The following is a 10,972-nucleotide window of genomic DNA, read 5'->3' as shown; positions in this document are numbered from 1 at the left end:
GGAACCTTCTAGATGGAGTATGGAGGGAACGTGGGAGCTGAATATCTGTGGTGATATAGAATATCTGTGGTGATACAGAATATCTGTGGTGATATAGAATATCTGTGGTGATCATGCTGTGTGTCCCGCAGCTGCAGGGAGAGGAAGAGGCCAGCGTGCAGTCACGTCCCGCCTCAGTGTGGCTCTGTCCAGCACACTGCACACACTCGGGAATTTAATTACTGGCCTAAAAGGTACAGCATGACAATGCCCCAAATAGTTCTCTTTCCCCTCTCACACAGAGTTTAAATTGATCAGCCTCAGGCGGTCACATGACACGCTCTTTCTCTCCCAGAACAAGCCTGAATCACAGCCTGCCAGTTCCTCCTTAAAATGGATTAAAACCCTTTCTGTTTCACTGTGACTGTGCTGTAAGTGCCTCACATACGCTTCCCTGCTTCCCCCTTTCCCCTAATGCGCACGCACACTCACACACACGCACACGCACACACTCTCTCTCACACACATACACAAACCCAGCTGAAAACCCCAATAAAATAAGTAGAAAATAAAGACTCAGTCAGGCTGTAATCAGTGTAATGTTCGATGGGAACCCACTCCATACTTAGCACTGACAGATCATGTATGACTGCTGCTCCAGGATTAACTCACCATGTGCTCAGGACACAAGACAACAGGCTATGCAGTGAGATGCAATAATGCAAATAACAGCAGATAAAATACATTCTCATTTATTGTGATTGAAACAGCATCTGCATGCTGTCTTATTTCCAGCTCCATCAGGAAGAGGCCGTTGCAGTGGCACCAGTCTCGTTCTCGCTGGAGAGTGTGGGGGAGATGGGGTACTTCAAACAGACCTCTGTGCACGTCACTGCTCACTGAAGCCTGCTGCTTCTCTATACCACACTTCACACAGATGGTTTACTAGAGCAATTTGAGCCAAACGATCTACCTGGCCACAACAGCACACTCTCACCTGAGATTAGAACCCATAGCCTTCTGGTCCACAAGCACAGGGTTCACAACAGCAATGGCTGTCTCACCAAGCCTGCTTACAAAGCCTTCATGGTGTGTGTACCTGTGGTACACAAGTGTACCTCCTCTCCTCACTCCTCTCTCTCTCCTCGTCCAACAGATAGAACGACGTCTTTGATGTATTCCGGATACAGGCGTTTTTCACTCCCCAACTGCTCTGAAGGGAAGGATATTGTTACGATCTTCATGAATGTGATGAACAGGTTGGTTGTGGTGTGTGTGGGGGGGGTATAGTTAAACAGTAACTTACTGAATTGGTAAATACTCTAAATACAGAACTCATCCAAACTGTAGCTGGCCGTAGGCTTTGGATTGAGATTTCATTTTACATTCATGTAAAGCTTCAGGTGTATTTTGACCTTTTGTGGAACCCACCCCTTCTCAGAAAGAACCTGAGTGGAAGTTCTCCAGCTGCTGGAGGCATTGTTGATGGGCCGGCTGGGGGAAGTCTCTCCTCTGTGATAAAAACATCACCCCCCGAGGAAAAACAGGGAGACTGTGCAACAGGAGGAGCTTCCTGATAATATCTGCTGAAGGGCAGAGTGTCAGTAATCAGTACACCCTGGGGGAAGCAGGTATATTCTTACATCAGATAGAACACATGGCTACATATGACTGCAAATGAGAGGGAGAGATGGAGAGAGAGAGGGAGAGAGAGAGGGAGAGGGGGGAGAGAGAGGGAGAGAGAGAGGGAGAGGGGGGAGAGAGAGGGAGAGAGAGAGAGGGAGAGAGAGAGGGAGAGGGAGAGAGAGAGGGAGAGAGAGAGGGAGAGGGGGAGAGAGAGAGGGAGAGAGAGAGGGAGAGGGGGGAGAGAGAGGGCGGTTGGAAGGTTTTAAAAGAGCTCTTAGGCACACGGCTCCAGCGGGAGGTGACCTGTGAGGTGGGAGACGGGAGCGCTGTCCCTGCCGGCCCCGCCCACACTGGGGAGGCCTTCACTTCCTGTCCCAGCTGTCTCTAATGAGCTGGAAGGAGCCAATGGAGTGTGAGCGGCTCCTCTCGCCACATTGCCCTGGGAGAGCAGCCATGACGTCCCTGCTTCCTCTCCACACCGCCACCACACCTGGGCTGCAAAACATACACACACATGCACACAGACACACACACACTCACTCACTCACAAACACACTCATTGCCCTCTGACACATGCCTCAGCCACATACACACACTGACTTCTGACACATACACACACACAAAAGCTAGATCCATTAAACTGGTATAAATAAACCAGAGCTCTGACTTTTTAGATAACTATTTGATGTTTAACTTTTCTCCCCTCACACACTGCGTTCTAAAGATGCTCACATGCCTGTCATACTCAGAATGAGGCACGTCTTTCACACTCCTCAGCTGTGTAACGCACTGCAGGCTGGCAGGTGCGCAGGGAGGCCAGGTGAGCCTCTGCGAGGAGGGTCACTCCTGTATCACCACCGTCTGACGGCAGAGGCAGCCGCTGTGTGCACAGGTACGACTCTGTTCCACGGTGGACAGTCAGGTGTGAAGAAGTGCTTAATCAGGTGTGAACAGGTGTACACAGCTGAGGATAATTATGAACAGGTGTACACAGCTGGAAGTAGTTGTGAACAGGTGTGTACACACGTGAACAAGTGTATCTAGTCATTATCACGTGATCCCCTTAATCGTCCCGTGAAACTGGAGTTCAGCATCATTTGACCAATTTGTGTTAATTCACTAAGGAAAGTAGACCAAGCCCCCTTCCCTTTCGTGGTTAGATCAGAAGTGAGGTGTGAGTAGACCCTCTGCCCTCTTCTGTAGGTGTGGATCCCCTGGCTGCAGTCTGCGGGAGTGCTTCCTAAAGGAGCTTCAGCAAACGTTGGACTGACAGGGACTGGGAGCGTTCAGGGATTGTCAAACTCTGAACAGCCAATCACTGCAGTCTCCGCCCCCTCCAGCTACACAAATCCACACCATTCAGTTCCATACATTCCTGTGGCAGATTCTCTTCTCCAGAGCAGCTTACAGAGCAAAGGTAAGAGGGCAGAATAAGGAAACCTGCACAGCCAGCAGCTGGACCTCCCTGCAGCTCTCCCGCCTGCTGGCTGAGGGGGCAGTCTACCCTCTGGACCTTACAGAAAACCATTGCAGTGATGGGAATATAGGCTGTAGGGGAGTGCTGTCTTTCAGATACGGTGCTCCACAGTGGTTCTCACTCTGTTGTTTGGGACATTTTTCACGAAACGTTTAGGGTTCCTTGGTGTCTTGACTGAATTTCCATTTCTGTTTGACCATCTAATGATCCCCTCCAGTCTCCCTGCGGTGTGGGTTCTGGGGCAGCTCGGCGCCCCATTTCACTGTAAAGTGCTGAAAACACAGGCTTAGTAAAGCATGAACAATTTCCAGGAAAACAGAAAAGCAGAACATTTTAATCTACTGCAAGCAAGAAAAATCTGTGCATGAGTGACTTATTACCAAGTTTGTGACACGATTCACAGGTTGTATCATTACTGGAAGGCTGTGCTGTTTAATTGGGTTTTGTACAGGTGGTTTCTGAGACAGTGTTAAAGAGCAGACGCAGTGGCTGTACACTCAGAGACAGTGAACGATGGGATGTAGTCTCACTGATATGGACAGCATCAGTGGAAAGAGGTTCATCTGGACACTTCAGCTGGTGACCCACCAGGTCAAGCCTGTTCAGCCAGAGTACAAATTTGTTCTTATGTTCTCTGCCCGCATCCTTGTTCAACAGCAAGGAGAGCCAGCAGGACACTCTAACAGCAGGTCAGGCCTGGAGCATGATACTCTCTGACCTCCGCACTGCAGAAACCCTCTGCCTGCATTACCATTTTGTGTGTGGTATTACGTGTGAGCTCTGGAAGTGTGTGTGTGTGTGTGTGTGTGTGCGATTTCATGAATGATATGATTATTCAAAGTACATCCTACATTTTGCATGTGATTTATAAACACAGCAGGGAATTTCCTGAAGCAGCCCAGGTAAAGTGTGTCACTCAAAGCGAAAAGAGTGACCCTCTGTCTGTGGCCCTGGTACTCTACACTTACCAGCCCCGTCTTTCTGTCTGAGGCCCCGTCTCTCTGTCTGAGGCCCCGTCTCTCTGTCTGAGGCCCTGTCACTCTGTCTGAGGCCCTGTCTCTCTGTCTGAGGCCCTGTCTCTCTGTCTGAGGCCCTGTCTCTCTGTCTGAGGCCCTGTCACTCTGTCTGAGGCCCTGTCTCTCTGTCTGAGGGCCCATCTCTCTGTCTCTCTGTCTGAGGCCCTGTCTCTATGGCTACCAGCACAGCTCCCATACTGATGCACTGTCTGTGGGGAAAGCTCCAGGACGTCCCTGCAAATGTGAACAATATAAACTCAGGTGTCCAGCAGTAGCTCATGTACTGTGCCTGTTTCAGTGTAGTCTGACTAGTAAAAAAAAGGTCCAAGTAATTCCAAATGGAAGACCTGGGGGGTTTTCCAGGATTTTTAATGAGGTACTGTGCAAGGTATTATACATCTTTTATCAAACATGTTCATATGATGAGCGAAGATGGCTGGTGGCTCGTGCGTTGCATCATTACGAGAGGCCTGCAGAAGACAGCAGGAACAGATAGGAACGGGATTTCCTGCCGTTCAGCAGGGTGGCGCTTTCTGTAAAGCAGACTGAGGAACCGCCATTGAAGCAGACATAACAAAAAAGTCAAATTACAAACTACAACAAAATAAATTTGACATATAGTGGCATTAATGTATGTATATGCATATGTATACGTATATGTATATGTATATTATATCTTATACGGAAGCACATACGGGCTTCAGTATGACAGACCCGCATGGCAGCCCTCCCGCCTGGCGCCTGTGCTGGACTTGTCACGCCACAGAATAATGTCCTCCTCAGCACCACATCTAACTGCCAAACTGAGAGTGATGCAGAAATGCCCAGATAGATGGACCATTTCATCCATGCCTGTTCACCAACACACGTGAACCCTGATCAACAGCAACTGATCTTTTTCTTAAAAGTGTCTGGCTCATGTCGGTTTTGGTTTGAGTTCTTAAACCATGTGTCATTCAAAGGCTCATGTACTGCTGTCAGACACACAGGAAACGGAAAGTTTGTGCTTCCATATTCTTTTCAACTGCTCATGTCATACCCATATTCGATATGCACAACATATTCCCGGTATAGCTGAACAGGATATGCGGAGGGGACCTGGTGAATTTGTGCCACAGCATTTTGAAACATCCTCAGTGTTTAACTCTGTTAGCAGTTAACTTTGAAATGACAACATGGAGGCCGTGGAATGCTGCGTTGCCTTGGCTAGAATTAATCCTTAATCAACAAAACACCCGTGAAAATCTAACTACACCACCTGCTACAGCGCTTGCCATGATTGGCTTGCGTTACTAGAGTCTACAGTTGCTATTTTGAGAAAGTCTCGGTTGCTGTTTTTAAAACCAAAGCAATACCGTTGCAAATGATATTGGCGAGTAGCTTTGTGAGACACTAGAACAAAGCTTCAAGCTTTAACTGTCGGACCTGCAGGCTGAACCGAGGCCAGTATCTTCCATGAGAGGGACTTTCGGAACTGCTGCCCAGGCTGACTACGCCACGCGTATATAGTTTCAAGTGCGTATCGATTCGTTTTGATGCGCGTAGATTTCTCCTGGCAGGTGAATTGTCTGGTGTGTAAACCGGCACAGCAACATTTCTTGGCGTTTAGCAGGAGTGAGTTCAGGGTTGGATCACCATCTTTGGCTGTCCTCTCACAGAAATTCTCTCCTGGAAGAGTGTTGAAAAACACTGGTAAAGTCTAACTTTTAGTTTTAGGATTGCATATCGGTTAGAACTAAGACATTTGCTTTTTAATTAATAGCAATTAATTCCCCAGTGAGGGTGCCGGTGTGTCAACGGGTGATGTTTACAAATCTTATGTAGCAGCGTTAGCCTTTATAAAACCGTCGATCCACTCTTCGAGACAGGAAACCAACTGCTTTCATTCTCAACTGTCTCTATAATTCAACAGAAAGTCTTTGCTGTTGCTAAATAAAACCTGCATTCTAAAACAAGGCTGCAGAAATGTCAGCACGGTTCGCTTCCAGGCCCTGTCACTGGGATGTGCCAGTCAAGCGGAACTGCGCTGAAACGCAGGGAAGACGCTCCCGAGAAACGAGCCTCATCGGGTCTAACCCGCAATATGCAGACGGGTCCAAGGGTTCGCGGCATCTGGTGTCGTCCACAAAAGCGCCCATGTGTGATTATTGATCTGATTTTACTTTTCATAGTTATGTGTGCTGGGCGGTAGGCTTTCAGACGACATAATGTAAAAACAAATATATTTTTCGTGTCTTCCCAAGCAGAGTGAAGTTTTTGTCTGAATTAATTGTCAAATGTATGTCCTAAAATATAACATGTACTAAAATATAACAATCCCATTCCTAAATAATGAAAAACAGAATATGTATTCAAATAACAATAATAGTAATATTAGTAATAATAGTAGTAGTAATTATTATTATTATTATTATTATTATTATTATTATTATTATTGTTGTTGTTGTTGTTGTTGTTATTGTTATTATATTTTATTTTGTAGTAAGAGTAGTACTACCAGTACCAATGGATCAAATTTCAAAGGTTACCAAGAATAACCAAACTCTTCCTAAGACTTGTGTAGGACCACACCTAGGTGTGATTATGCTTGGCTCGCGCCCAGCAGCGCGCTCCGAATCAGCTGGACTCCTCTCGGCCACAAGCCTAAGCCACCTCTTTAAAAACAAGCATTGATAAAGCAGTTTACTAAAGAAAATCTCGTAATGATATCATCTGTCTTTTAAGTACAAAAAGTCTAAGGAAAAGACAATCCTCTCTCATTTCCTTATGTGACTGCTGTATTTAACGGTGCACTAGCAGGATGCTCGCTGGAGCATGCTCGCTCGCCTCCTGACGTCAGCGAGATTGTGAGCGAGTGCAGAGCCTAGCGCACTCTCCCTGCTTCTCCCCCATTGTGAGCAAGCTGAACGATGCGATCGCTCGCAGCCATCGTCGCCGCCCAATAGAGACCCCAGCCCGAGCACCGCGCACAGCCCCCCGAGAGACGCCGAGAGAGCAGCAGAGAAAGAGACAAGCCCTGTTTCAAACTCGCATCAGCTGTCGCCAGGCCGGTTTTTAATGCTTTAGCTAGTCGCTGACAGACAGCGAGAGAGAGCGAGGGAGAAAGAACGAGCGAGTCAGACAGAGGGATAGGGAAGAAATACAGAGGAAAAGGATTGCTCGTTTTTTGTACCTCGCCTATTTTGGAGAGAAAGAAGAGTCGAGGCTCGCCTAATCATGGGATGTACACTCAGCGCTGAGGAGAGAGCGGCTCTGGACAGGAGCAAAGCGATCGAGAAAAACCTCAAGGAAGATGGAATCACTGCCGCAAAAGACGTGAAATTACTCCTGCTAGGTAAGATATTAACCCGAGCGGAGGGAGCCCCTTCGCAGCTCGTCGGAACCTCGTTCATGCAAGCAGTTTATAGCTGTTATTGAATAGCGGATCGAACAGAAACCGAACACAATGGTTTCTTATTTCTCTAATGGCCCTTATCGCCTTAGAATAATAATTTAAAGACCAGCAGCGACAGCCATTTTATTCGGTGTTTTCCTAATCTCAACAGGAGCCGGGGAGTCGGGCAAGAGCACCATCGTGAAACAGATGAAGTAAGTGTTTCGCTTTAAATGTCTTTTCGCCTTTAATGTGGGTTGAGATTGCGCCCCCACCCCCACCCCACTGTCCGTTCCTAGTTGGTGAATACTTCGGTCCGCCATATTTTCAAGGAATTATTACCTTTAGCGGCGATTCGTGCAGCGAGCCGTAACGCGGGCTGTGGCTCTGGATAAAAAGGACGGCGTTGTCGGACGTTTCGAGTCGCGGCACTGAAATATGTGTGTGCTGTTCCCGGTAATGGTGCTGAAAAGCGCAGCCCGGGTCGGTGTGGTACATGTTGGTGTCTGCTCGGGGCTTGTGCGCGTATACAGCGTGAGCCGTGAGCTGTTATGCCCCAGCAGAGAGCCATTAAAATGCACCTCTCTCAATTAATCTTAATGCTATGCTTTTATCTCCCTGATCTGCGCCTCTTTCCCCGCACTGTCTGATCTCCTGACGCAGGTTTCAGGGTTAGCTCTGTGCCTTTCATTTATTTATTTATTTTCTAAAAATCTGCCTGTAATACGGATTTACCGTGGGCAGAAAATATGACATCTAAACCCCTTTTACTGGAGATTTCTGTCCTTTTTATGGCAGTAGCTAAATCGTCGCGCTGCAGAAGGTCCATGCAGGCTGGTGAATTGTGAAGTTATATTTACTGAGATTTATCATAATATTTACATATTAACGTACAAGCTGCCGATGAATGTGTGAATGCGCCAGCATGGATGGTACCACCCGAACCTCCTGTAAAGATACGGCCATTTTTATTTTTATATTGCAAGTGTAAGGCTCTCATTTTCCACAAGGCACATCTCTAATTAGAATATTCGCCAGCTCTTAATGGCCAACAGGACGGCTTTTTGTACTTGAATGTCATTCTCCTGTAGTTGATGAATGTAATTGTATACCAAAAGGCTACGTGATTGCGCTGTCCAACAAACCGATGTTATCATTAGTTTCAATGTTTTAATTGCACCGTTTAAAAATATTTGTGTTCTGGTCGGCAATTGATCGGATAGAGGCTTTGTCCGTTTACTGGCATCGATTCTGAGTATGCTGGTGTGTTCAATGCTGTGAGCTTCATTGAAACGCCCAGTGTTAAATGCAGAGAAAAGAGCCGGGCTTTCAGACACTCTAAAGAAACGCCTCTCAGCTCCGAGTGCTTGTTGGACCGTTGCCATTTTCCGAGTGGTTTATAAAAAATACAATTATAATTTGGTAAATACGTCTTCAGTTAACAGTGGTAATAACAGATGCATCGTTCCCACCGGCATATTGTGTAAAATTAGCTTATTATAGGAGGGGCCATATGCGTTCATAATTGGCGGACCACAGAATTTCAGGCGGTTTCGGTGGTGGACAGCGCCCAACAGCGCCTGTGCGCTCAATCGTTACTCTTCGAACACACTCGGCTTTTCTCGCTTTTAGGGATCAAGCGCTGTATATTGCGTGAGTGAGGGGGAAAACCCTGAACGTTCGGAGTCTCTCGGGTGTGTTCGGAAGGCCGTCGTTTTTTTTTTTTTTTACCGTTGCTGGGAAACGCAGGTGCAGTTTGGATTGGAACTGTGTTGATAAAGCCAGGAGGAAAAGATGAGAACAAAAGGCCTTGGACCGATTGACTGTGAATCAAAATCTTTGTGAATGCCAACGTTAAATGTGCGATCCCGAAACGCATGACGTTCTTTAGATTCCATCTTACGTCAGCCGTGTTAGCCGTTCCTGTGGAGTGGCTACCACGTTAGCCGTGTGTGCTACAGTATGCTGTATGCTACTGATGTGTGTTACAGTATAGTGTGTACAATACTGATGTTGTATCAAACTAACTTGTTTGAAATTCAGACTGTCATGAGCCCATGAGCGGCCCATATCTGTCAATCAATGAGGGCTACTGCTACTGAAGACTGCTCAATAGCTTGTCATTTTGTCCTTGTTAATCTGAGCCTCGATGTTGTTTTGTGGAATATTGAATAAATGTTGAAATACAGGTGTGCATGGGAGAGAACCTGATCTCTGATGCTACACCCTGCAAATACATAGTGTCTATTAAAGCTGACAATGCAGGCTTTAGTGTTTGCGGTTTTGCTTTGTCCAGCCGCCCAAACACAAGTCGCCAGCGCACCCCTCACGGTGCACTGTTATTTATGCTTTAAAGCTCTTTTCTGTGAGGGAAGCAGCAGACAGCAGCAGGCAGAGCTGCTCTCTGGAGTGGGGGTTGCAGGGTTGAGACCGGAGTGGAATGCCCCAGCTATGCCGTTCAGCACCATGCCGGGTCTGAACTGTGTGTGTAAATGAGCTGCAGAGAATGTAAGGTGTGGGATATAAGCACCCGAACACTCTGTGATTCAGGGTGTGTGCAGCGTGTAGGAACATACAGTCAGTAACGTCTGGCTTTGTCCTCAAGGGCAGTACTGTAATAACACTCAGTGCACCTCCTCTGCCTGCTCTTTTTTTATTAGTGGAAATATCTAAATGGGTCCTGATAATGTTTCACGATGGAGACGGGGGTCTATTTTTGGCAGGAGGAAGAAACACTCTTTTACTAATGCACTGTGAAATTAGCATCTTTGGAGAGCTGTGAGTGGCTGTGATAGACTTGTTAAGCATGTTCTTCAGAGAGTTATCATTGTTCTTCATATTTTGTGTAATTATAACAGTATTAATTATTTGTTCATTATTATTACAGCATTATTTGTTTATGTATTCGTTATTATCCAATTTACCTGCTTTTCAGTGTTTTTATCTGCAGTGGCTCATAGCATTTTGCGTTTTATCCATGCAGCTTTCTGACTCAGTGAAATTCAGTGTGAAACGCAGTTTGGTCAGAAATCACCTGATGGGAAAAAGCTGTTTGTGTTGAAAAGCATTTGATGGTTTGATGAGTCAAAGTTCAGGACAAATGCAGCCCTGTGTCCAGTGTGTGTGACTGAGCTTCACTCAGGGTCATGGGGACAACTGCAGTGTGTGTGCATGTGTGTGTGTGTGTGCCTGTGTATGTGTATGTTGTGTTTGTGTGTGTGTGCAAGCGCACATGTGTGTATCTGTGTGTGTGTACAGTAAATGTTGTGTGTGTGTGTGTGTATGTGTGTGTGTGTGTGTGTATTTTTGTGTGTGTATAGTGTGTGTGTGTGTACGCAGGATCTTGGATGTAGTAGGCCCTGACAGGCAGATGTCTGAGGTGGTGTGTTTGCCATTATGCTTATTTTCTTGGCAGGATGTGTTCCCCATGGTCTGGCCTCAGTTTCCTCCTCACTGTGGGGCCAGGCTTGCTCAGGGCCGGGGCAGCAGCTCCTGGGCAAG

General features: G+C 46.8%; 1 protein-coding gene across 2 annotated transcripts in view; it reads left to right on the top strand.

The window, feature by feature from the left end:
• Positions 1 to 6,908: 6,908 nt before the first annotated feature.
• The window catches only part of gnao1a (guanine nucleotide binding protein (G protein), alpha activating activity polypeptide O, a), an 83,226-nt gene continuing 79,162 nt past the window's right edge, over positions 6,909 to 10,972 (top strand). Inside the window, exons 1-2 of one of the 2 annotated variants that reach the window (XM_036543340.1) lie at positions 6,909 to 7,432; positions 7,644 to 7,686. In XM_036543340.1, coding sequence (XP_036399233.1) covers positions 7,315 to 7,432; positions 7,644 to 7,686 — 161 coding nt within the window. In that variant the 5' untranslated portion in view covers positions 6,909 to 7,314. The remainder of the gene's footprint in view (positions 7,433 to 7,643; positions 7,687 to 10,972) is intronic. The other variant, XM_036543339.1, reaches the window with a different exon arrangement.

This window comes from Megalops cyprinoides, chromosome 13 (assembly GCF_013368585.1).
Source record: "Megalops cyprinoides isolate fMegCyp1 chromosome 13, fMegCyp1.pri, whole genome shotgun sequence".
Taxonomy (NCBI): domain Eukaryota; kingdom Metazoa; phylum Chordata; class Actinopteri; order Elopiformes; family Megalopidae; genus Megalops; species Megalops cyprinoides.
Note: the sequence above shows the minus strand (reverse complement) of the source record. Positions and strands in the feature narration are given on the sequence as shown.